General features: G+C 35.1%; 2 protein-coding genes across 6 annotated transcripts; one reads left to right on the top strand and one right to left on the bottom strand.

The window, feature by feature from the left end:
* Positions 1-2,053: 2,053 nt before the first annotated feature.
* Positions 2,054-25,209, bottom strand: LOC127869194 (cathepsin L-like). 2 transcript variants are annotated; one of them, XM_052411546.1, is made up of 10 exons: positions 25,124-25,209; positions 13,763-13,810; positions 13,127-13,240; positions 10,626-10,733; positions 9,565-9,656; positions 8,933-8,960; positions 7,418-7,595; positions 6,375-6,587; positions 4,686-4,818; positions 2,054-3,368 (listed from the first exon to the last, which is right to left on the bottom strand). In XM_052411546.1, the coding sequence occupies exons 2-10, from the start codon at positions 13,768-13,770 to the stop codon at positions 3,193-3,195; spliced, it is 1,050 nt and encodes a 349-aa protein (XP_052267506.1). In that variant the 5' UTR covers positions 13,771-13,810; positions 25,124-25,209; the 3' UTR covers positions 2,054-3,192. The 2 variants fall into 2 exon arrangements, with proteins under 2 accessions (XP_052267506.1, XP_052267505.1); XM_052411545.1 differs by lacking the exon at positions 25,124-25,209 and adding an exon at positions 18,995-19,156.
* LOC127869188 (zinc finger protein 665-like) lies at positions 19,370-25,810 on the top strand. 4 transcript variants are annotated; one of them, XM_052411527.1, is made up of 2 exons: positions 19,370-19,430; positions 23,638-25,810. In XM_052411527.1, exon 2 carries the CDS (start codon positions 23,645-23,647, stop codon positions 25,358-25,360), a length of 1,716 nt encoding a protein of 571 aa, XP_052267487.1. In that variant the 5' UTR covers positions 19,370-19,430; positions 23,638-23,644; the 3' UTR covers positions 25,361-25,810. The 4 variants fall into 4 exon arrangements, with proteins under 4 accessions (XP_052267487.1, XP_052267486.1, XP_052267484.1 ...); XM_052411526.1 differs by having other exon boundaries at positions 19,415-19,483; XM_052411524.1 differs by lacking the exon at positions 19,370-19,430 and adding an exon at positions 23,188-23,344.
* The last annotated feature ends 1,888 nt before the right edge of the window (positions 25,811-27,698 follow it).

Here is a 27,698-nt window from a genome sequence, read left to right as displayed (position 1 = left end):
GAGGTTTCATTACACTAGTTTTCGGTTGAACATCGCTAAAGGGTACATCGCAAGTATCTTCCCTTTAAAACAGAAATGTATTTCATCAATGCATATTCCCACTTTTCATTTATATATTTATCTAGAAACTATGAAAGATTGGCGCACATCATTTAAAAAAATACATTCAATTCCAACAATTATTTTTTATTAGTGAGCGAATTCAGACGCAATTTTGCAAATCAGTATGGCTTAGCTACGGTAGGAACCGTAACCCATGACTGCCTGTGTGGATAACTGCAGTAAGATTTAGCAGACAACACATGCTTGAAGCATTTGCTCTAACCACCTCATCTGTCTGTTCTCACTGGTAGACTACATAGTGTTTTTAACAGCTTGTAAGACAACGTTGGCCAGTCTAGTGTTTATCATTGAAATCTGTACATATTGGCTGCTTTCAGGGAAAACGGGGCTTAATGCATGTCAAATAAGATTAGCCTGTGCACACTGATTAGCTGTATCAATGATTTGAGAAACACACACATCTCGACCTGTGCCTTAAGACACACTCTTTATAAATTTAAATGGGTTGTGGTCATTTCAAACTTGCGATATAAAGAGCTATAACATAATTTTGAAAACTGAGTTGTGTCTAAGATTATACAACAGGGAACAAATTCAGTGCCTACAGCGCTTTGATTCTATACAGTACGTATAAGGTGGGATTTGTGTTAACAATTACATGTACCAAACCCATGCCCTCGACAGTTTTACCACCACAATACTTTTTTGGGGGTAGTAGGAAAGAATGTTATGGTACTGTATATGTCATTTATAATGCTGTACAGGGTCCTTTTCACAGATTTTGGCATGTATTGAAGTTTGTCATTAAATTCTTTATATTGATAAATGCCAACATTGGATCTAAAAAGATCCAGTAAACAAGGGCTGTCACCATAGGATGACATATGCCCCCTATAAACGCTTAGATAAAAGTTATGAGCATTTTTCGAAACCTAAACGCAGATTTCAAAACCTTAACGCAGACCCTAAGTTTAAGGTCAAAGTCACAGGGGTAAAAAATTTTGTGCGCATGGAAAGGCCTTGTCCATATACACATGCATACCAAATATGAAGGTTATATCTCAAGGGATATAGAAGTTATGAGCATTTTTCGAAACCTAAACGCAGATTTCGTAACCTTAACGCGGACCCTTAGTTCAAGGTCAAGGTCACAGGGGTACATTTTTTTGTGCATATGGAAAGGCCTTGTCCATATACACATGCATACCAAATATGAAGGTAATATCTCAAGGGACATAGAAGTTATGAGCATTTTTCGAAACCTAAACGCAAAGTGTGACGGACAGACGGACTGACGGACAGACAGACAGACGGACAGTTATACAAATAGTTATGCGATCACTATATATGCCCTCTTTCGGGGGCATAAAAACATGAAATACATTTAAAAAATGTAAGCCTCAACAGGGCTCGAACCACTGACCCCTGGAGTTCTGAAGTACAAGTCTACCTCTAAGACCACTCGGCCAGCTCATAACAATGACGAATGTATTTTATACTTTATATGAGCAATCCTCATAGTTTCACAAAATATCATGACAATAACAGAACTCTCCAAATTTTTCAATCGTTTCGCGTTGCAACCCTTTGTAATTTTCAGGTTTTTAAATCGTTAAAAGATGCATATAATGGCTATTTTAGAGCATGTTAAATGTTCAGTATTATACTGTTTCCTCACAAATATCATAACTAAAACGAAAATTTGCAAATCTGAAACAACTTTTATTTTTAAATTCTATAGATATCTTCCACTTATCGTTACACACCTGCTAAGTGTCATTATGACAACATTTTATTATAATATACAAATCACAGTTTTTATGAGTGCTTTTAAATAAGAAACTTATAGATCTCTATGTGAAGTCGACCAATTTTGTAAAATTTCAAAGATGATCGTTATTTTTGTCAAATAACACTGTAGTAACTGTCCATATACACCTTACATATCAATGAATCGTATGTGTGAAGCCAAGAAAGGACAAACACAATATGATTAATTTGCTTTCATGTTCATATTTCAATATAAAAATATTACAACATCTATTAATATAACCAATATAAACGACAAATGGTAGCACCATTAAGGCGAAAATCCTAGACTTATAGACACAAATAAATTTCTAAAACTGGTCTAACAAATTTTCAATAGATTATTTCAAGACAATGAGGAGAAAATGGTAAGCTAGTTTTAAACACAATGCATGTTTAGACTCAACTTCAATGTCATTCTAAACATGCAGAACATATAATACCTAAACAATATTAAGGGTTTTAAAAAGGAAAATACAATACACTCAAATATCTTTTCTTAATTTAAACTTTTTTATCACAATATTATAGTTACAACCCTTTCAAATTTAACAATATGATAAAGACAAAAAAATACAGTTTTATTAGCATCTATCATATACAGTTCCTGGACACAATTCATTCACATTCACAGAACATGTATGGTTTCCTGAAATTTACATCACAATGACAATATCACTCCACTAACTGAGGGTCAAGAGCAATATTTGTGAGCAAAATCAATATGCATAATTGTTTTCAATTTAGGAAGCCTTTCAAATATTATGTCATAAATTTGAATTTTAAATCAAGTTTGTTTTTAATGGAAATAAGAAATCTGTGGGCAATCTGTAAGAATGAATTCCTAATAAAAATACAAAATCGTACATTTTTTATGGTTCAAAAACATTTGTAAAAATATAATCCCACTACTGATTAATTTGTATGTAAGAAAACATGTGGACCAATATCCTGTATATAATTTGTATTATATAATATCATTCATAAATTTAGTTATTTGTGTGAGTTTTTCAAAAGTTTAATATCATAGCTAGTAAAATAAATAAAATGACTAACTTAGTTAACTGACATGGCGTACAGTGTATCATTTCAAACCTTGAAGTTTTAATTCTATCAACAAAAAACTAAGAAAAAAAACAACAAATAAATAATTAAAAAAGATCTGCTATAGAAGCCTCAAGAATACTAAAATGAATTTTAACACAATTATTTTCCACTCAAATTTCTTTCCAATTTAAGGCAAATCACTTATGAAAAGAAAATATCACATCATATACACAAATCTAACATAAACATTTTCATGGTGATTTGCTGCTTATTTTACTTCTGTAGCACCGCAGTTGTGACCTGTGTGTTGATGCCACATATCCCTGCGCCTCGGGCCATTCTGAAGTAGCCGTTTTCTCCCCATTTTGTTCCCCACGAGTTCTTCACCTTCCAATATGGCTTTGAGCTGAACAGGTCTTTTTCAGTTCCAAAGCCGACCAGCAATATGGCTGCAAGTAAATATAAAGAGATTTTACTGAAATTTGAATAAATACTTTGTTTTTATATATAACTGATCCTAAGCATTCAGAATATTGAATAAGAATAGTTTTTCACAATCTCTTTCTACACTGGGTTATAAGCAACACCTCCATGTTGTTGAAGGTCTTCAATGCCAAGTCTCAAGTTGTGCAGGCTATTGGTAAAGCAAGTTGTGCAGGCTATTGGTAAAGCAAGTTGTGCAGGCTATTGGTAAAGTGTCAACTTCAATGCTATTTCAATCTTTCCACACTTTAACCCATTTATACCGATTGGACTCTTCCATCCTTCTAAATTGGATCAATTTATTTCCAAAATTAGGGATGTTTAGTGTATTTATTTCTATATTTAGAATATTTTTTACAGAAATTCCTTTAAGCAAACAGCGCAGACCCTGATCATGCGGCGTATCATCTGGGTCTACGCTGTTTGCCAAGGCCTTTTTTCTAGACACTAGGCATAAATGGGTTAATAGCCTGTTCTCATTCCTCATCATGCATGTTTCAGAACTATCTTTTTTTTATTAATTTAATACAAACATTTGTCAAGCTTGCCAATTTGCGTTATTCTGCAAAAATGTTTGTTTACTTGAAATAAAATAGTTTGTTAAAACCTTGTATTTTTATAGTAAATTTGTTCATGCAAAAGAGTATTTATTATCAATAGAATATTGCAACAGTATAGTATTCTAAGAACTTGGATTAGTCTCATTGGCTGTGCCTTGTTGCTATTATATGAGCCTTATTCTGGGGAAAATGGGCTTGATGCATGTGCATTAAGTGTTATCTTGATAAGCCCACAAAGTCTCCATAGGCTAATCAGGGACAAACTTTTCATTTTTATTGATTTTTTTTTTAAAGAGGACTCATCAAAGCAAAACAACAACAACAACAGTGTAGGCTGAAAGTGTTGTCTCTGATAAGACTGTGCCAACTGCCAAGGCCCATCTCTGTAAGTGTTGTCTCTGATAAGACTGTGCCAACTGCCAAGGCCCATCTCTGAAAGTGTTGTCTCTGATAAGACTGTGCCAACTGCCAAGGCCAATCTCTGTAAGTGTTGTCTCTGATAAGACTGTGCCAACTGCCAAGGCCCATCTCTGTAAGTGTTGTCTCTGATAAGACTGTGCCAACTGCCAAGGCCCATCTCTGTAAGTGTTGTCTCTGATAAGACTGTGCCAACTGCCAAGGCCCATCTCGGACGACATTTATTGTATAGGTACTTTTTTGTAGTTTTTTTACATTGTGAATGACATAGCACTAAATAAGTATTTTGGAACAGAATTACACTACCATGATCCAAGGCCGTCTTGCTGCAGAAAACTGGGTTGAAGACTCCTTTCTTGTAGAACTGTAGCATGGTTGCATCCATGGCAACAGAAAGTGGACCAATCTCCATTAGCTGACTGGCAATCACCGTCTCATTCTAGAATAAGATTTAAAATAAAGTAACACGTTAAATGTTGACTCAAAGTTTTAAGTCAAATATATGTTTTATTTTTAACTAGAGCTTTGTCACAGACGTGACGTATACCCCCACATGCCACGGTGACACAGACTATTTTGCATGCTGTCTTCACAAAACAAGAGAATTAAATTTATGGCGATTTTTAAGAATTATAATGCCATTATCATTTATGGCCATTTCAACCTTTGAACTCTTGAATTCTTTCGCATGAAATGCTGTCCAAATTTATGGCCATTTTTTTACTTTTGAACTCCAAGTGTGACCTAGACCTTGGAGTTATCGACATAATTCTTTCACATGACACATCATCCAATGATTGTGACAAATGTACCAGGTATTTTTAAAATCTCACAATAAATGACATAGTTATGGCCCGGACAAGATCATTTATGGCCATTTTTTACCTTTGAACTCACAGTGTGACCTTGACGTTGCAGATATCGATGATATTCTTTTGTGCGACACACCATCCAATAATGGTGAACAAATGTGCCAAATGATTTTAAAATCTCACAATGAACAACATAGTTATGGCCCGGACAAGCTCATTTATGGCCATTTTTGACCTTTGAACTCAAAGTGTGACCTTGACCTTGGAGTTATCGACGTAATTCTTTCGCGCGACACACCGTCCAATGATGGTGAACAAATATGCCAAATGAGTTTAAAATCTCACAATGAACAACATAGTTATGGCCCCGACAAGCTCTTTTATGGCCATTTTTGACCTTTGAACTCAAAGTGTGACCTTGACCTTGGAGATATCAACGTAATTCTTTCGCCTAACACACCGTCCAATGATGGTGAATAAATGTGCCAAATGATTTTAAAATCTCACAATAAACGACATAGTTATTGCCCAGACAAGCTCATTTATGGCCAGTTTTAATCTTTGAACTCAAAGTGTGACCTTGACCTTTGAGATATCGACGTAATTGTTTCGCGCGACACACCGTCCCATGATGGTGAACAAATTTGCCAAATGATTTTAAAATCTCACAATAAATGATAAAGTTATGGCCCGGACAAGCATTTGACCCTTGAACTCCAAGTGTGACCTTGACCTTGGAGATATCGACGTACTTTTTTCACGCGACACACCGTCCCATGATGGTGAACAAATGTACCAACTTATTTAAAAATCTAAATAAATGACATAGTTATGGTCCGGACAAACTTTCGGTTTAAAACACACAAAGTCACCCCGTGACCTAGTTTTAGACCCGGCATGACCCATATTCAAACTTGACCTATACATCATCAAGATACAACTTGTGACCAAGTTTGATGAAGATCGGATGAAATTTCGGGACAGACCGACAGATCGACAAAGTGACTCCTATATAGCCCCCATTACCAATGGTAATAGGGGTATAAAAATGTAATAGTAAAGCACTGTTGAGTAATGTAACAAGGCCATATCCGTTTTATACATCCATATTCTTCATACTTTTCTGTTCATTAAAATAAATTCTACATGCTCCCAGTTACCATTATGATGCTAGTCAGCACACCTGATCTACTGCTCTCCAATCAACGACCTTGAGACCTGGTACAAACTTCTTGGGGTCAATCTTGGCGGCGCAGCTCTGGGTCATGTTACAGAACCAGGTGGGCTGCCCACACAGGGTCCAGTTGTAGCCCGCTGCTGGGCATATGGAACAGGTTCCTGGCTTGCCTCCCAGCCCGCAGCAGTACCCATAGTCCTCCCATGTCTCTAGACCTCCCTGTTGCACAAGTAAACATGTATAGATCTGCATCATTAACCTTTTGATTTTGCGCTTAAACATTATTTTTAAACTACAATATCTAGAGAAAACATTGATTTAGTAAAATGCAAATAGGTATAATGATTATTTGGAAGGAAATTTAGACGCCTATTGAATTTGAGATTAAGGTATCAGAGGTCCAGGTCGCAGGGCCATGCAATATTAATAAACGTCTATTTCCTAATTTTAGTGATATTGTTAATTTCCCAGATGTCTTTCACCTGATCTTTATGCCAGGAACATTCATACCATAACCACCTATATCTTTATGCCAGGAACATTCATACCATAACCACCTATCTGTTTAAATAAAGAACCCAGTCATACAATCTTTGATGAGTCAACATCCAGGCTTGTTCAGAACTCTGAGATTTATACAGAGCTGCTGTATACATTTTTTCGCACTTACGCAATAAGTGCTCAGGCTTGCATACCAAACTGGTAAATTCTGACACTTCTCAAAGCAAGAAGCATGCCTTTGGTCCCTGGCCAACCAGTTTGTGTTCCTATCACCACTGTAACATGGTATGAGCTGCATTCTGGGAAAACGGGGCTTAATGCATGTGCGTCAAGTGTCATCCTAGATTATCCTAATCAGGGACAACACTTTTCGCTTAAATGGAATTTTTCATTAAAAGGTCTCTTCTATCTGAAAATCCAGTGTAAGCAGAAAGTGTCATCCCTAATTAGCCATTCAAGACTGCACAGGCTAATCTTGTACAACACTTCACACACATGCATTAAGCCCAGTTTTTCCAGAGGGGACTCCTGTAACTCCTTCCACTCACCGCCTTCATGACGTACTGATAGGCCAGGTAGGGCCAGCCCCCAAACACACCACAGTCTGCGTTGGTGGTATTGCCCCCATGGTCAAACATGCTGTCACAGTCCACTACTTGCTCCACAGACAGGTTGGTCATCGGGTGACCTTCCTGAATCCACTGACCTTCAATGTTTTCTACTGTGCTGAAAACATTCACCAGCAATTAAATCACATACACCTTACATTGTCATGTTAAGCCTCGCTCTGGTAAAAACGGGAGGAGTGCTAGTCATTCTGATTAGCAGTACAGCCCATCAGGGACAAAACTTTCATCCTAGGCTGAATTTAAGTTTAGAAGAACCTTCTTTTACACACAAAAAATCTATAAAAGCTGAAAAAGTCATCCCTGATTATCATGTATGGAAAGCACAGGCTAATCTGGGACAACAGTTTACGAACATGCATTAAGCCCCATTTTCCCAACTAACGTTATTTAAGTCTAATTGCATTAAAAGACTCAAGCTTATTTAGACACTCTCATACTGTGAAAGTCTAATTTCAGACCAGTTTCCTGGGTAGAACCAGTACATGGTGCCGTTAGTAAAGACTTTGGATCGAAACCAAGACGTCCCTTTTTCTAGGTGGACACCATATCCCCTTTATAAGAGAAACATCCAATTTGAGACAGGATATTTATTATGACTGCTACGGCCAAACATGTGTTTATTTGAGTCGCGTTCTGAGAAAACTGGGCATCATGCATGTGCGTTAAGTGTCGTCCCAGATTAGCCTGTACAGTCCGCACATGCTAATCAGGGACGACACTTTCCGCCTAAATTGGATTTTTGCTAAGAAGAGACTACATTTAAACGCAAAATGTCATAAAAGCGAAAAGTGTTGTCCCTGATTAGCCTGTTCAAACTGCACAGGCTAATCTGGGACGACACTTTACGCACATGATTATTATGCCCAGTTTCTCAGAACACGATTCATTTGATGAGATACCAGTTGAACTATATGTGAGCTTCAGGAGGACAGACTTTAATGCATGTGTCCCAGCGTAGCCTGTGCTTTTATTGTTTTTTTGTTAAAGGTATCTTCTAAGCAAAATCCTGTAAAGGCGCAAAGTGTTGTCAATGATGAGACTGTGCAGACTGCACTGGCTGATTTAGGACGACACTTTACACCATACATTAAACCTCATTATTCCACAGCCAGGCTCATTTATGTTTTGTCTTAAGCTGTTGATTGATGTCAGGAGTGCCAAGAGATAACCAGTCCAGTACAAAGACAACCTCGTGCCATGGGCAGGTATTTAAAGCTAAAATAAAGTTTTAATGTCACATCAGGGTTTAATTTTGAGATGAACAATTATTACTGGGATGTCATTTTCCACGATGAATACACTTTTAAATGGAATCAAATTACTCACATTTTAAAGCAAATAAAAAGTTCATGAATATTTTTTATATAAAGAAAAACAAAAATATACAACAAACAATGTGCTTCAAGTTGAGTTTTCTTATTCTTGATAACTTACCTAAAGGCCCAGCATGTTCCTACGTCACCTGTTGAAATGAGAAGTACTTTAAAGAGTTAAACAGTGCTTAGACTGAAAAACATTTCAATAATTTCAATTAGTCCTCCAAACATTGTAATAAAATAAAAACAATGCCCCATGTGTGCACATCCTGTGTTGACACATGTTACTTACGCCCCAATAAGACATCAATTACACAAAATGTGTAAATTGAAAAAATTGAAACTAGAAACATATCCCACAACTAACTTAACTCTAATCTTACCTAAAATGACAAATGCTTGTGTTCAATTTCCTAAACACATTTATTGTCAATTAATGCAAGATTTTGTTTAAAAAAAATGTAAATGTTTTATGTTTAACATGCATTACCAACAAAAATAAAAGGTTCTTTTTAGCTGACCCGCCTTCAATTTTAATGAAATGTACGATTTTGTTTGGAAAATGTATGGCATGTATGAAGTCAAAAAAAAAAAAGAGACTCAAGGACTTTGCTCATGATATTACCAAGTTAAGTACAAGCTTACCAAATAAAACAGTATTTCGACCTTTAGTGAATTGAAAATATTTGTATGTGTCTTAAACTTTGATAGATTTTGCTACCTTTTCTTAAAACACGGGTCTTACAGTACCTTGGTCCTTCACTGGGGTCACACGACCTTTATCCACCCAATCAAAGGAGTCTGGAAGGTCCATAAAATTGGATGACATGCCTCGAATGTACCTGATATACGCAAAATCATAGGTTACTGCAATATCACTTTGTTATATATCAAAAAATGCTTAAATTAACAATAAAATATTTGTGCAGAGCCTGATATATACCAAAACAATAGGGTATTTACTTCTTGTTTTATTGATCAGAACTCAAAGCTCCCATTTCTAAATAAGCAAGCAAATTAATGAAATTGAAATATGATTCCTTTGTACATAAAATTATGACTTAGTTGATCATGAGAAATAAGATATGCCTCCAAACATTGACTGATATGTATGCCTATTAGCCTAATATTTACCAATTTATCAGACACCTTTGTAGCAGGCCAAATTCAGCATAAAAATATGATAAATACTAAATAGAGATGTGTGGTTTTTTTTCCTTGTCATTTAAGTAAACAACAATAACCATCAATTCAAATAATTATATAATCCTGAATCATGACAAAGCGTCCAGAATGGTTCTAATACCACCAAAAACAATACAAAGCATGAATTGTTATAAATACAGTACATAGTCCTTGTGTTATAGTGTTTTCAATGGGAACCTGAGTTTGTGAGTTCAATCCTGAGGGATCACAGGTTTGTGAGTTTGATGTCACAGGACACTGTGTATGTGAGTTTGATGTCACAGGACCCTGAGTCAGTGAGTTTGATGTCACAGGACCCTGTGTATGTGAGTTTGATGTCACAGGACCTTGAGTTTGTGAGTTTGAGGTCACAGGACCCTGAGTCTGTAAGTTTGATGTCACAGGACCCTGAGTCTGTAAGTTTGATGTCACAGGACCCTGAGTTTGTGAGTTTGATGTCACAGGACCCTGAGTCTGTGAGTTTGATGTCACATGACCCTGAGTTTTTGAGTTTGATGTCACAGGACCCTAAGTCTGTAAGTTTGATGTCACAGGACCCTGGGTATGTGAGTTTGATATCACAGGACCTTGAGTCTGTGAGTTTTATCCCAGGGGATCTGAGTTACCTTGTAGACTCAAAGACAGGAGCCGGTCTTCTCGGCATGAGAATCTTGGAACTGAACTCCTCTGGACTCAGGTCTGCAAATTGGTTCAGTCCAAATTCAGTATCGCCACTGTAAAGAGAGAAATTGACATTTGATTTGGCCTATTGTGTTTCCCTAAACAAAATGCTTACTGATATATCCATACTTGGTGAAGTGCATATGGGTTATGTAACATAGTTTGTTGTAAAACATCACACTCCTAATGTAGCACAACACTTATAGTAGACAGGAAACATACAGTTTGATTGTCCTTGGTGTGTTTCTCCACAACAACGTACTACATATTAATTTGTAAAATAGCACTACTAATTCACTGACATTTTAATGAGATTAAATGTAATTCACAGTGCATTAAAAGCAAATCAGAAAGCTTTGTTTGTATACAGTTCGACAGAGATGTTTTAGTACACCTGAGTAGAAATTAATCAAGTTGAGCAATAAAGATCATGCTCTGTCTGGCATGATAAAACTCGGGTAAAAATGAGAATGTCCAGGCCAGGTTGGCACCTGTGTCACTAGTGTCCAGATACAAGGTCACCATGCAAGTCAAAGGAAAGGGAAAAATGTAACCACTCTAGAGGCCAGATTTGCGAGTCAATTTAGATTAAACCTGGTCATAATGTTTATGTTGGGCAAGTGGAGATACAGTCCACTCTCGTTATCTCGAAGTCGGCGGGAACAAGAAAAAATATCGAGATAACGAGAGTTCGAGATATCCGATTCGGCGTTTTCAAAGAAAAAATGAGACGAAAATTTACCTTGTTTTTAGCTTCTAAATACCTGCTAAGTGGTCTAACTAAAGCCGTCACCGTGTGGCATAATACTCTCTACCTGATATATACGCGTTTTTACGAGGTAAGATTAATTTTGCTATTTAATTGCTTAAGTATTACAAAATTGCATGAACACATGCGGTTATAATTGTTCTAAACTGTCGAGTAAACATCCGGTAATGTTTCTAATTAAAATAATGATGCAATTGACGTCCAATCAAGACGAGGGTTTTCCATCTGAACATGCGTAAATCACGTTCCGGAATACTGAACTGTACATGTACATTTTGTAGTTTGAAATATTCTTTCAAGTTAGCCATGATAATGAGTTTTGGAGAACAACATTCTGTAAATTTGCAATGGTTTATATACGCAAAAATATAACTCAATGCATTTTGGAATGTTGTTTGTAAAAACAAATAGTCTTTCGGCCTTTCGGCTTACTGTGTATTAATTGCAGTTAATATTGATGTTAAAAAGTGACAGTTAAAGTGACAGGCCTTACTCAAGTGTTAATCGCTAACGACATTATACATGTGTGATCAGTGATGCAATTAACGGATCAATTTCCTACCGCACAGTATGGGGAGCAGCCGGGCGAAGCGGGAGGTGAAGTATCAAAGACAATTTTTCTAACCTTTTGCCGACTCTGAGGCAGTTATTTGCACTTCGAGATAAACCACAGTAAATACATGTAAAATCGGGACTGGGGACACAATTTTATATCAACATATCGAATTATTCGACATAACAGAAATCGAGATAAGCGATGTTTATTTATATAGACAAAGAAGGCAAAAAAATGGGACATTGAGCTTACTTCGACATATCGAGAATATCGAGATATCCGATGTCGAGATAACGAGAGTGGACTGTAGTAACTATGTCAACGGCTCAAGACTTCAACCACTGGTGTTCTTTGAACTCAGGTGAACCATTCTGGGCCATCTTGACCAACCCCCTTTTTTTGGAAGACTGATTTAAGTTGGTGTTATTCTTAATAGCCATAAGTTAAATGGTTCACATACATATTCAGCGAAACAGCCACAGAACAGTTATATCATTTTTAACAGAAAAAAATTGAATGACTTACTTTTATATTTCATTATGTACCAAGTAGTAATTTTAACAACAGATGCTATATGATACTCATACAGTAAATAATGTCCCCATACCTTGTCCTTAACAAAAAATAAATAGTCACCAGTAGCAATTCCTAACAATTAAAAACAATAAAACAATACACAATAAAAACAATACACAATAAAAACAATAAACAATAAAAACAATAAACCTAGATGTTCGATGTTAGGCAGCACAATCAGGTTATTTATAAATATATGTTAAACAAACATTTTTTTTTAAATTGTAACCCAAGAATCAGCAGTTGACACTTGACAAGTTTCATCATAATAAGGAAAAATTGAACCCCATTCTGGGAAAAGTGGGCTTAACACAGCTACCTAGAGTTTCCTCACAGTTTAACCTGTTCATTTTCCGCTTGTACTGAATTTTTCGTTTTAAGAAAGTCTCTTTTCCAAATAATCCAGTACAGGGTGAAAGTGTTGTCCCTGAAAAGCCTGTGCAGAGTGCACAGGCTAATCTTGGACAAACCTCTTATGCACATGCAATAAATCCAGTTTTCCCAGAAAGAGGTTCAAATTGAAAGATTTCTGCAGACACTTGTACCCATGAACGTCATTCAGCCAGTTGATGTGCTTGATGTTGGAGTGGAACACCGCATATTTCTCTTCCATCATTGTGTGCGACTTGTAAAACACTTTATACTCCTGACACCACAATCTGAAATAAAATAACTAATACAAAGTGCAAGTTCATGAAAATGTTAGATTGAACAATATGACAGTACAGAAACAACTGTTGATAATGTCATTTACTAAGTGCATCAATTGTCATGGGAGTAATTTAAATGTGTGAAATTATTAAAACTTCAATCAGATTCTTACTTATATTTCTACATTATATACACTACGAATCGTTATGAAGTCAAGGTTGTAAGTATCCGATGCACAATTTGCTGTCATCATTTTCCTGATAAACTGAACATACCCAATACTCTGTTAATCATAAAATGGCGTGTCAGTTGTGTACAAAATATATAAGCGATTGTTGTTAGGACTTTTTTCTTCTTTAGCAGGGGCTAAATATAGTCCATCCAAATATTAAAGTCCCCTTCACCAAAGATTATAACTTTAAACATTATGCAATTTTCACAAAGTTTCACCTTTACCTTGGAAAAGCTACACAATATTATTTCCCAATATATCAATAAAATGAGCATCTCTAAACAGAAATGAAGCCAACCTGAACATGTGCCTGGTTGAATCCTCATCCTCAGCATAACGAGCTAGCCTGAAGCAAAGAGAAAATATATGTCTTGTTCTGTGAAAATTGGGCAAAATGCATGTGCGTAAAGTGTCGTCCCAGATTAGCCTGTGCAGTCTGCACAGGCTAATCAGGGACAACACTTTCCGCTTTAATAGTATTTTTCATTTAAAGGAAGTCCCTTTTTACCGAAAATCTAGTTTAAGCGGAAAGTGTCGTCCCTGATTAGCTAATCTGGAACGAAACTTGACGCACATGCATTATGCCCAGTTTTCTCAGAACAAGGCTCATATGATAAAAAATGGTTCTGAAACCTTATGCCTCAATCGACACTACTAAGATAAATATTAATCCTTACAAGTGAACACTGAAAAATTATCTTGCTTATTCCTACTACTTCCATATACATTCTTTATGCATTTTGGCATGGTGCAACGAGACATTCACATGAATGAAATTACAAGTATCTCCCAGATCTAACTCTTTCTCTTTGATACCTAAGATGCATGTCAGTGGCAACCAGTGAAGAAACACTAGAAAACTGTTTCCATTATTTAATGGAAATATAAAAGTTTGGTGGAACTGTCATTTGTTAAATAGGGATACTGTATTGTAAGAAGCCAGGGCAGTTGTTTTGGGATGGCATTTGTTCTAGATAGCAAGAATGTGGAAAGCAAGTTGTTTTACTGTCTTTGTAATATCTTTTTTAGGTTGAGTGTTGGGGATAATATGTTTTTGACAGTTCTGTTGGCCTCTGGCTCAATCACTTGATATGAAGGACGTTTCTTTAGTTTTCCTCCTCACGCCCCACCTCCTTCTGGGCAAAAGCCAGGATCTCTTGCCATGTACTTTTATCACCACTAAAGAAAACAAATGGGTGAACTCAACCATTAGCATGGGTTTTTAGTCGCATAGTGGCAACAAGTTTATTTATATACGATTAGACTTTTTGATCTAGTTTTTAAATGCACAAGACCCAGGATTAAACTCAGCCTAGATACTGTCAAGTTAAACATTCTGATCAAATTTCATCAAAAATGAGTCATAAATGTGCCTATAGAGTGGTATAAACGTATTAACGTTTTTTTTAGCATTTAACCGTGTGACCTAGTTTTTGGATGCATGTGCCACGGATCTTATCTTGGCCTAGATGTTATCAAGAAAAACATTCTGACCAAATGCCATCCCCGTGGACTCAAAAATGTGGCCTATAGAAAGGTAACAAGGTTTTTTTAAGATTTGACCTGGTGATCACAGATTCTGCCTAGTTATTGTAAGGATAAACGTTTTGATTAAGTTTCATCAAGATTGAGTCATAAATGTGGCTTATAGTGTATAAATAAAATTTTACAACAGGCTGCATCTGACGCACAACAACTTAGGGACCACGGACATAGGGGGACCAAAATAGCTAACTACAATTATTGCCTGATGGCTCAATGAAGTTAAAATTAAATAAAGTAATAAAGTTATAAGTTATACGAAACCAGATAATACAAAAAGACTGTCAAATGTGTCAACAAAACAAATCTGGAAAAAAAAATTGCTTCACAAACATTTAAGAATTGTTAGACAACTGACTGAACATTGAATGATCGAGATACCAGTTTTGGTGACTTTAAGGGTTATTGCAAATTATATTCAAAATGGGGCATTATAATTTTATTTTGAGCACATTGTTGTTCAAACTGATGATCCTGCTTATTTATAACAAACAAATATTTTTTATTACTGTTGTAAATGTTTAGTTTGTTCCAGTGCTTTTTACACCATTTTGGAAATTAGGTCCCTTTGGGTTGGAAAAAAAATCGCTGCATTTTGACTAAAATTAGGAAATTATTGTGGTTGTATTTTTTTCTAAAAATACTTAAAATTTGAAAATAAGTGATTTTGTTTGAACTTATAAAGCTGGATGGGAGATGAACTTAAAGTTAAAATGTATAAAAAAAAATAATTTATTTTAAACCATCAATTAAGGTCCCATTTGGGAAAAATATATACTTTTTCAATTGGGGATTGCGCTGAATACTGGCCCCTATACATTTAAAAGAAAATAAATAACTGCGTTATCATAGTTTACAATACCAATTATTAAGGCAACAAGTTTCAGGCACCCCTTAAGAATATACAATGTGGATATTGAAAAACAATATAGTTTTGAAAACTCTTAATTTCTGAATAACAAGGGCTGTTTGTAAAACATGCATGCCCACCATATGGGCTCTCCGTTGTAGTGACAGCCATTGTGTGAATATGTTTTTTGTCACTGTGACCTTGACCTTTGACCTAGTGACCTCAAAATCAATAGGGGTCATCTGCCAGTCATGATCAATGTACCTATGAAGTTTCATGATCCTAACCATAAGCGTTCTTGAATTATCATCTGGAAACCATTTTACTATTTCGGGTCACCGTGACCTTGACCTTTGACCTAGTGACCTGAAAATCAATAGGGGTAATCTGCGAGTCATGATCAATCTACCCATCAAGTTTCATGATCCTAGGAATAAGCGTTCTTCAGTTATCATCCAGAAACCATTTTACTATTTCGGGTCACTGTGACCTTGACCTTTGACCTAGTGACCTCAAAATCCATAGGAGTCATCTGCGAGTAATGATAAATGTACCTATGAAGTTTCATGACCATAGGCATAAGCGTTCTTGAGTTATCATCCGGAAACCATTTTACTATATCGGGTCACCATGACCTTGACCTTTGACCTAGTGACCTCAAAATCAATAAGGGTCATTTGTGAGTCATGATCAATTTACCTATGAAGTTTCATGATCCTAGCCATTAGCGTTCTTGAGTTATCATCCGGAAACCATTTTACTATTTCAGGTCACCATGACCTTGACCTTTAATATAGTGACCTGAAAATCAATAGGGGTCAACTGCGAGTCATGATCATTCTACCTATCAAGTTTCATGATCCTAGGCATAAGCATTCTTGAGTTATCATCCGGAAACCATTTTTCTATTTCAGGTCATCGTGACCTTGACCTTTGACCTAGTGACCTGAAAATCAATAGGGGTCATCTGCAAGTCACGATCAATCTTCCTATCAAGTTTCATGATCCTAGGCCTAAGCGTTATTTAGTTATCATCCGGAAACCATTTTACTATTTCGGGTCACTGTGACCTTGACCTTTGACCTAGTGACCTGAAAATCAATAGGGGTCATCTGCGAGTCAGGATCAATCTACCTATTAAGTGTCATGATTCTAGGCCTAAGCGTTCTTGAGTTATCATATGGAAACAATTTTACTATTTCGGGTCACCGTGACCTTGACCTTTGACCTAGTGACCTCAGAATCAATAGGGGTCATCTGCGAGTCATGATCAATGTACCTATGAAGTTTCATGATCCTAGGCCTAAGCGTTCTTGAGTTATCATCTGAAACCACCTGGTGGACGGACCGACAGACCAACCGACCGACATGTGCAAAGCAATATACCCCCTCTTCTTCGAAGGGGGGCATAAGTATATAAAAAATAACACATATATCACATTTCATGAGAAAATATAAACAATTTTAAAGCTTTAAGACAGGTAGTAGACTAAACATTTACAATAAATGCTAAATTTCTGGGGCTATTTAATTTTTCGTAAATTTAGTTTTCTAGTGCTATTTATTGTCATTTATACAATCATCTAATATAAGAGGGTTTTATTTTGCAAATACAAATGATACATTATTTAAATAAGCAATTTACACTGACATTTTACCCAGTTTACTTGATGTCAATTATATTCCATAAATTAAACTGAATTGAGCCAAACTCATCTAAGAACAAAGACAGTCACACTGGTCATTTGAAAATACATGGTGCCCAACGATCCATTATATCGTTTTATTATCCTTATATTTTGATAGAACTGACAAGGATAAGAAAATCATGATTAAAGATTACAATATTTACCGGTAAGTGATTACAATTTGTGTAGTTACTGATGAAAATTGTTGATAAAATGCCCCTCTGTAATTGAAATTAGCAGCACTAAACTGTTTTTCATTATGTTGTTATATATTAAGCATGCAAATTCGTTGTAATCATGCATGCCACCATGTGCAGAGACTATCATCATATTATAGCACATAATGAATGAAAAGGCTTCAGAAGCTTAAAAATGAAAAAGGGGTCTCCATGAAAAAGGTCACTGAAACAATTGGGACCCCAAAACGAGTCCCTACAACCCGGGAATTTTGCTTGTATATAAATGCATAATAGATTTGAAAGTATCTGTATCAAAATGGGTAAGATTTTTAAATGGCAAACTGTATGATACATATGATGGTGCGGTGGTCGAGTGGTAACACTCTGGTCTACCATTCCAGAGGTCCCCGGTTCAATTCCCGGCCGGGGCACTGGAAATTTCAGAAATGCTTCAAGTGTTTCCCGCCCAACTAGAGATGTACTGGTATGAAACCCAGGTAATTCTCGCGTGTATCAGTGATATACACTGAGCACGTAAAAGAACCAAGGGATCTATTCGCAAAGAGCTAGGGTATCGCACCCAGATTCCTTGTATCCCAATACTGTCTCGTCTGCTTGCTGTCTCTTCAGCAAAACCAAAGGACCCCATTGGAAATAAGTGCTTGCACTTTCATGGGTTATTCTTGACTGCAAGGTCAAAAGAAATGCAATATATAAAATATTTCAAATAAACATATAATAGCAAATTCAATAAGTATACTGTATTGATATGATAGAGATTAAAATTCTAGTATGACATGTGTCCACTTTATCATTTTCTGGTATTAAAATGGGCCCAGTTTATTAAAATCCTTGTATTGAAATGGGCCCACTTTTTCAATGGTATAGTATACAAATGGGTCTGCTTTATCAAAAATCTTGTATCAAAATGGGTAAACTTTATCAGAGTTCCATGATAAAAATGGGTCACATTTCGGAAGTCTCAGTGGGACACCTCTACCCTATAATTCGGGAAGTTCCCCCCCCCCCCCCCCCCTGGGGCCCTTCACATTCTAATGGTGGGGGTTCATGACCCGAACCAAGAGCATTTACTGGTATATGATCCTACTGGGTTAGATGTTGTTCTTTAAGCATATGAATATACACATCAATAAATATTGTTGCTGGCACTTGGAATATTGCCAGCTGGGTGCACTAAATAACTGTCATAATTTTTTAGTATAAAGTATAGTGCATTACACTCGTGGTGGGACGAGCGGTGTGTGACTTACCCAATCGAGATCAGTGCTGCATATATGAGAAAATGTAGACACCCGCGTTCCATAGTGAAAATGATGTGCGTAGTTGGTTGTGACAAAAAAGTTCAGAGTCCAGTATCATATGACTTATTTACATTCGCATTCAATGGACCATGGAACAATATGACAAATCAACAACTAGGGGAAGTAATCTATTTGATTCATCAACACCATGTCATAAATGTAGATATATGTAATTATCCATGCAGCTGTATATCATATGAATAATCCCATTGTATAGTATAAAACATTTTTGTGTTTTACGTGTCCATTAATTATATTAAAATAGTTACACGTTGTCTTAAACCAATGTCGATCGTAATCTCGTAGATTCGATTACTTCCCCTCGAAACTAACTCGTCAAAATTAATGTCCAAATTAATGTTAGTGACAACTACCTATAGACTAGGTAATTTTCTGTTAAGGCCATATCACTTTCTGAAATGGTCAGAAGCGGATGGGGTAATGTAAAACAATAATTCCTTATATAAACATTCTATATAAAGTTTGGAACAATGTGTACAATTAAAATAACATATACCAAAGACCTATCAATATACATATATTGAACATGTTAAATTAATGATGTATATTGATAGGTCTTTGCATATACTTCAGTGATACAGGAACCAGTTCTAATGTTTTAATGACTAATGTTCTACTGCAGAAGATAATTTTAGAGTATATTGGTAAATATAACACACTAGAAACATGGAAAAAAGGATACTGTGCAAGAAAAAAAAAGTAAACAACTTCAGTAAAAATCTAGTACACTTCAAAAAGTATGGTGGGCAAGAAACGATAATTTAAAAAAATAAATATGAAAGATTAAAAAATATTGAAAACATTTTAATAAAATCATTTTAATAATATAGCGTATGTTAATAATATATTGATAATGATATATCAATGTGTTTGTTAAAGTAATGTTTTATACTGTTTCAAAAAGTTTCAATCAACTGTATATTTGTTATTTCTGGTCAACCATACTTTTTCCTATTGTTTACATTTTTGTCTTACAAGAAAGGATCCTTTTTCGGTGTTTCTTGTGTGCTATATTTAATAATAACCTTAACATTATCTTCTACAGTAGTGTAGGTTCCAGCTGGTGTCAATGGATTTATGAACAAAAAACAAAATAAGGACTTACAACGCCCATAAAGAAAGGGTATACGGACCGTACGGACCATGGACCATACGGCCCAGACTATACGGCCCAGATTAGCGGACCATACGGCCCAGATTTGCGGACCTTACGGCCCAGATTTGCGGACCTTACGGCCCACATGTTTCTTTACGACATGTACATTATTCTAAAACACGAATACACTACAATACTGTGCTACCATCGTACCATGAATGTGTTAAAAATAAATACATGCTAGTATGTGTTTCGCTTTTGTTAATAAATAACACGGGAAATGAAATAGTTATTATTTCTCTCAGATTTTAAATTCATTTTAATGTTGTCATCAACTATTTATGTAAGCAGTACACATCACGCAAACATTCACTTTAATTGACAGAATATATTTTAATAAAGTTGTAAATTAATACTTATAAAATTTAAAACATGCCGCGTGGTGAAAACAGTAATTAAAATTTATAACATAATTATTAAATTTAATACATGCCGCGTGGTGAAAACGGCAAATAAAAAATTGTAACATAATTATTAAATTTAATACATGCCGCGTGGTGAAAACGGTAAAAAAAAATTATAACATAATTATTAAATTTAATACATGCCGCATGGTGAAAACAGTAATAAACATTTATAACATAATTATTAAATGTAATACATGTCGCGTGGTGAAAACGGCAATAAAAATTTATAACATAATTATTGAATTTAATATATGTCGCGTAGTGAAAACGGTAATAAAAAATTATAACATAATTATTAAATTTAATACATGCCGCGTGGTGAAAATGGAAAATAAAAAATTGTAACATAATTATTAAATTTAATACATGCCGCGTGGTGAAAACGGTAATAAAAATTTATAACATAATTATTAAATTTAATACATGCCGCGTGGTGAAAACAGTAATAAACATTTATAACATAATTATTAAATTTAATACATGTCGCGTGGTGAAAATGGAAAATAAAAAATTGTAACATAATTATTAAATTTAATACATGCCGCGTGGTGAAAACGGTAATAAAAATTTATAACATAATTATTAAATTTAATACATGCCGCGTGGTGAAAACAGTAATAAACATTTATAACATAATTATTAAATTTAATACATGTCGCGTGGTGAAAACGGCAATAAAAATTTATAACATAATTATTGAATTAAATACATGCCGCGTAGTGAAAACGGTAATAAAAAATTATAACATAATTATTAAATTTAATACATGCCGCGTGGTGAAAACGGTAATAAAAATTTATAACATAATTATTAAATTTAATACATGCCGCGTGATGAAATATATTATAATTGCAATAGGGGTATGACACTCGAATAAGTGACTCGTACGTTTGTATATTGGATACGCCCTATTTATGACATCTACTGATTGATCTACTATTACAGTAATTGATAATAGACCCTAATGGATTAACACGTCTGTAAGTACCAATTAAAGGTAAAGTGTGATGATCGTTATAATTGTATACAACAACGGCTTATGTTTGCACATCTGGTGCGCTATTTATAACATAAATATTGATTGATGTTGATAATTACACCAATGCTAATAGAGTGAGCATGTCTTTAATTACTAATTAAAGGTAAAGTGTGACAATCGTTATAATTGAAGACAATATAAATATCAAGTATGGACATGGTCGTACCATATTCGATGAAAAATGCCTGCGCCTCTGTGTTTATTTTGTTTAAGGAGAATTTACTCCAACTCAAGAGCGATCACTTGTGACAAGTGCCAACGTTGGCACTATATCCGATGTGGAAACACCGGAATATCGGAAAAAGTATATGACGAAGCGGTTCGTAATCAGTTGAACTGCGTTTCGTATGTGAATGCGAATGAAGTACCTATGCAGTGCAAGCTCATCAAGGAAAAGAAATTGCAGCGGCATCAGAGTCGGCAAACACGTGCCACCCAAGGGCGTTTGTGCGCGGCTTGGGACCGGTACGGGAAAAAAGAAATTAGTACGAGTGAGCTTCTCTGAAAGAGTGCTGTAGACTGTATGGACCTGTGTAAATGTGTACGTGTGTTTGTTTGTTTGCTAGTGTGAACGATTTAGTGAAAATGTATATATCTGTTTGTTTGATTGTATATAAAATATATTTGTTTGATTGTATGTATGTAATACAACTTTGTTCTTGTACATTTGTTTGCTCACATTTCACAAAATTGCTATATATGTTGTTTTTTGTTGTACATATATATGTATTTGTTTAGAAGTGTTCTATATATATATATATATATATGTGCCTGAAATTGTTTTTTTATTTGTTGTACATATATTAGTTTTTGTTTTGTATTTTGATGTCGATATTATATTAACAAACAATAAAGGTATTTACTAGGGTATCCATAGTTGTGTCCTTACACGATGAAATAATATAAAATCTGCCTGAATGAAAATGAAATACTATATTTTTAACATGTTCTTAAATTTATTCATACAATATTTAAAGGAACACTGAAGAAATATTAATTAAGATATGGTCCGTATGCTTTGCAAATCTGGGCCGTATGGTCCGCAAATCTGGGCCGTATGGTCCGCAAATCTGGGCCGTATAGTCCGCAAATCTGGGCAGTATAGTCCGATAATCCTTACACGATGAAATAATATAAAACATGCTTGAATGAACATGAAATACTACAATTTTAATATTTTCTTAAATTTATTCATACAATATTGAAGGAACACAAAAGAAATATTAGTTAAGACATGGTCCGTATGCTTTGTAAATCTGGGCCGTATGGTCCGCAAATCTGGGCAGTATAGTCCGATAATCTGGGCCGTATGGTCCGAGAATCTGGGCCGTATGGTCTGGGCCATATGGTCCATGGGCCGTCTGGTCCCTAATCCGAAGAAAGTGGTTTATAAGGTGAAAACATGTGATTATTTACTCTTTTTGAAAGATTTCATAGAACTGGTTTATGTATCACTGAAGTATATGCTATTTTAGTTCTGCATATTGTTCCAAACTTAATATAGAATGTTAATATGATGAATTATTATTTGACATTACTCCGCCCACTTCTGACCATTTCAGAAAGTGATATGTCCCTAAAGAGACTGTCCTTTGCCATAATTGTTATTTATCTTCACACAATGACAAATATTTTTTCATGCAAGTTTTATATGACATTCAACTGGAAGTTAAGTGGTAAAAATTGTTTCATAACTGAAGCAGGGATACAAATAAAGGAAATAAAAGTATTGACCTATTAACTAAATGTAAATGAACAAAGTCAGTAATCTGCACATTTTCAATATGTTTATTCAAATATTTAAGATTCAACCATTGTCATCCTTCTTAGAAGCATTTACGAGAGTGAATATATATACATTTAAACACCTGTGATTGACATTGTAATGCAGTCACACATGAATCGTTTATTTAAATCTCAATTACATTATCAAATAATGTTTGAATTGTTTTTATTCCATTATTTCTAGGTCCATCATGATGCATGTGTGCATTGCTGAAACTTTATTGCCACATTCACACAACGCTCTGGAGTATATTTGTGGAGAATGCGGGGTAGCCTACACGACCATATGCCAACTTCATGATCATCTACTGTCGCATGGCATGGGAGGTTCATACATCTTTGATCACATGCTGCTCACTGCATTTACAAGGCTAGACACTGCCTGTGTCGGGGTGCAGACAGATGAGAGTCAAGTTGGGTATTTTCAGATAGCTAACTTCAAGAAGAAATATTTAAAAAGAGTTAACAAAGGTAGTGATGAAGTTGAACATACTGACATTAAAATGGACTATCAATGTGGGGATTATATAAATGAATTGAATGGGACCAAACGAAAAGCAGGAATGGGCAATAGACAAGGTGAAACATCTAAAAATGATACCAGCAATTATCTCTCGAAACAACCCAAACACATGGCATCTCATTCTGAAGCTAAACAAATCACTACAACTGAAAATAATTCCTTAAATGAAAAGGAAATAACTTGCACACTGGTTAAAGATAATGACATTATGTTAGCAACTAAAAATGAGAATATTGCCTGTGCTAGTGATGATGGATTTGTCAATGAGTCTAATACTGATTCTTCCACACCACATGTAGCTGATGATCACAGGAATTCAGAAAGATATTTAAAAAAAGAAAATGTTGGAAATGATGCATGTGATGATCAATATAATTCATTGGGTCAGCATTTTACTGTAAGTATTGTAAAGATAGGTTCCAGTTGGGAAAAGGGATTGGCTAATAATACGGGAACAGTAACTGTGTCTGGGACCTGCTTTTTGCCAAGTGAATGGGTAAATGATAAAGCAGAACACAGGATCATAAACCATAGTGAAAGGGATCAAGGTCCAGGAACTGAGATGGCTCAAAACAGCATGTCAGAGATTGTGACAAAAAGTTGCGGTCTGGTAAAATGGAGTAGGATTTCTTCAGGAAGAAAAGATTTAACACATGGGAATAATGAAGATGACAGAAAAGAGAAGAATAATACTGTTAACATGAAGGAAGAACACAAATGTTTAGGGAAGATTCAAATCAATAAACCCCGATCGGATTTGCTATGTGAAACCTGTGGTATTCAGATATCAACCCGGCAAAATTTAGAAGGCCACGTAAATAATCACAGAAAATATCAGCCATATATCTGTGAGAGATGTGGCTTTAAGTTTAAAAGTAACAAAATGTTGAAACGCCATCAGGACTATGTTCATTCTGAGAAGTTATATGACTGTTACAAGTGTTCACAATCTTTTCAAAACCGCAGAATGTATGATAGTCATATCTACAAATTTCACAAAGAAAAGAATAAACAAAAGTTCATTTGCAGCGAGTGTAATAAATCCTTTGCCTCCAAACACTGGCTCGGAAACCATCAAGCTATTCACGATGGAGAGAAAAAATTCAAATGCTGCCATTGTGATAAGAAGTTCAAACTGAAATGCTACCTTCAGATTCACGAGAAATCACATCTGAGGGCATTTAAGTGTGACCAGTGCTGGAGAACATTCAGTCACAACTCGGCGTTGATACGTCACAAAAAGATACACACAAACACAAAGGACTTTGTATGCCATTTGTGTGAGCGAGGCTTCATTCAGAAGACGCCATATTGGGTGCATATGGAGAAACATCACGACCTGTCGAGAGATCAGCTGCTCGCTCAGTTTGCTAGGAAACAATGATTATTTTACCATAGAAACAGACTTCTCAGAAACTTGTGTGTTAAAAGTTGAAGAAAAGCAAATATTGAGTTAATCACCATAGCCGTCATATACAAATGCCTCATTGTATATGTAAGATTTTCGAAGCAGCAATTCGATGCTTTAAAAAGTATACGATGTGATAATTGTTGCATTAAATTTTGCTGTCAAAATAAAGCTATATCTTTAAAAAAAAAAGAAATTCCTGTGAATTTGTATTATTAATTGTTTAACATCTAATCAATTTCAAAATAAATTGCTAAGATGCTGCAATGGTGTGCTTTTACGATCACCTATTGTCCATAGTTTGTCTCGCGTTGTGAATCGTGCCTTGTTAACATTTACCTTGTTAGCACTATGTGAAACATTTATTGTCTGATCTTTATGAATCATGGCTGGAAGATTTGTCAAATAAAAGAAAAAGCTTGTTAACACTCTATAAGTTAATTTATTGTTAAATCTTCATGAAACTTTGTCACAACACTTGTTCTCATGATATCCCAGCTGAGTCTGAAAATGGTTTGGATTTGTTCAAAATCATGACCGCCATGGGGTAAGGCAGTTTTCCTGTAGTGCCTTATGTTAAACCTTGTTAACCCTCTAGACATCAGATATGAAGTTTTCTTTTCATGAAACATGGTGAAAACATATTTTTCTAATAATATCTTGGCTGAGTTTTAAAATGGTCCAGTTCTGTAAAAAAAACAACGGCTGCCTGTGGGCGGGGCAAGCGCAGTTTTCATTATACACTAAATGAAACCTTGTTAACATTCTTGAAGTCACATTATTTTATAGTCCATTCTAAATGCAAGTTATTCAGAACATGTTTGTCTAATGATATCTGGGTTGAAATTAGTTTTTAAGTTACATCTTGGCGGAATTCGAAAAGGGTTTTGGTCCATTTAAAGTGATATTATGGGCATCTAAGAGTATATATATGCTATGTTTATAGGTGTCTATCGCAACCATTGTTTATTTTTGGTGTTTTCACTTCATATACACTTATATTTGTTAGTGCAGCATCAACATACTAAAACAATATCCCAGAAAGAGAAAAATAATGCATTTGAATATCAAGCTTACTTTCGTTTTGACAGCTGACGATATAAATAATTCAATGTACGATGTGAATCTAAATTTAGTTTTAGTGCAGATTTGTTCATATGACACAAAGACACAATTTTGTTTTACAGATCATTTCGGCTTAGAGGACTCAGAGTAAGTCATGTAAAATATCGAATATAATATAAATTTTTATAAACACCTGGTAGCAAGATGAGTTGCAGATAATTGGTCAGTTACCACATTTTAACTAACTCTTTTGACCCGTTAATTCTTTTCAGCTCAATTCAACAGTGAAAAATGCCCATAATACCAGTTTAAAGCATGGCCACCAAAGGGCAGGGCAGTATTTCTTGTATGGCTATAGTGTAACCTTGTTAAGGCTTTATTGGCCACATTCATTTGCCAATCATCCTAAAACTTAGCCAGAAACTTGTCCCAATGAATCTCAGCTTAGTATGAAACTGGGTCATATGAGCTCAAAAACTAGGTCACTAAGTAAAATTAAAAATTGAATCTTAAGACTCTAGATTTCACTTTTTTCCAATCTTCATGAACATTGGTCAGACAATTTGTTCTAAAGAAATCTCAGTGAGTTCAAATTTAAAAATGTGCCTTGAAATTAAATATTTATGTTTGATATTAAAGTCGTCAGGTTACTTTGAACTCCACCTCAGAATAGTGTAGTTCTTTTGGGTCTAAGGTGAGCGCCTTAGGGCCCATTGTCTTCTTGTTAATCGATTGTATTCATTCATGGTAAAAACAGTTTTTTCTGTTAATTTTTTGCCAAGTTTGTTTATTGCTATAAATGTTGTTTTATGAGTTGCATTATATTTCAAATTTATAACATAAAAAAAATTAACTTCATATGAAGCACATGTGTTGTTCTAGGTCCACATTCCAGAAGTGGCCGTATATGTTCACATAATTTTTTATCACATAAACAAAGTCATGCAGTAGATGAGAGTTGTGCAAGCAATCATTGTGGGCATGCAACTACTGTTGTAATTGTACAATGCAAGAAAATTATTTGCATGTTTTTTTTCTTACCTTGCACAGGCTGACATAAAGCAAATGTAAATTGAGTTTCAGCAATGCCATAACCTACGTAATTTCAATTTAATGACACTGTATAGTCCTCTACTCAACTGTCAAGGTGTGCATAATTTCATGGTGATTAAATGTGTTATTTTAGAATTCTACACATTTGTTTGCGTCAAACTTTAACATTGGCCATTACTTTTGCAATATTAAAGAT

Source organism: Dreissena polymorpha, chromosome 2, assembly GCF_020536995.1.
Source record: "Dreissena polymorpha isolate Duluth1 chromosome 2, UMN_Dpol_1.0, whole genome shotgun sequence".
Classification (NCBI taxonomy): Eukaryota; Metazoa; Mollusca; class Bivalvia; order Myida; family Dreissenidae; genus Dreissena; species Dreissena polymorpha.
The sequence above is the reverse complement of the archived record's forward strand: the minus strand, read 5'-3'. Positions and strand labels throughout refer to the sequence as shown.

Coding starts and splice junctions, on each gene's coding strand:
- LOC127869194 (XM_052411545.1), bottom strand. CDS start 19,047: ATGGAACGCGGGTGTCTACATTTTCTCATATATGCAGCACTGATCTCG. Junction 13,241..13,762: donor TCAACCAGGCACATGTTCAG/GTTGGCTTCATT, acceptor ATTTTATTTCAG/ATTGTGGTGTCAGGAGTATA. Junction 9,657..10,625: donor CCTGTCTTTGAGTCTACAAG/GTAACTCAGATC, acceptor TGCGTATATCAG/GTACATTCGAGGCATGTCAT.
- LOC127869188 (XM_052411524.1), top strand. CDS start 23,307: ATGCAAGTTTTATATGACATTCAACTGGAAGTTAAGTG. Junction 23,345..23,637: donor ATTCAACTGGAAGTTAAGTG/GTAAAAATTGTT, acceptor CATTATTTCTAG/GTCCATCATGATGCATGTGT.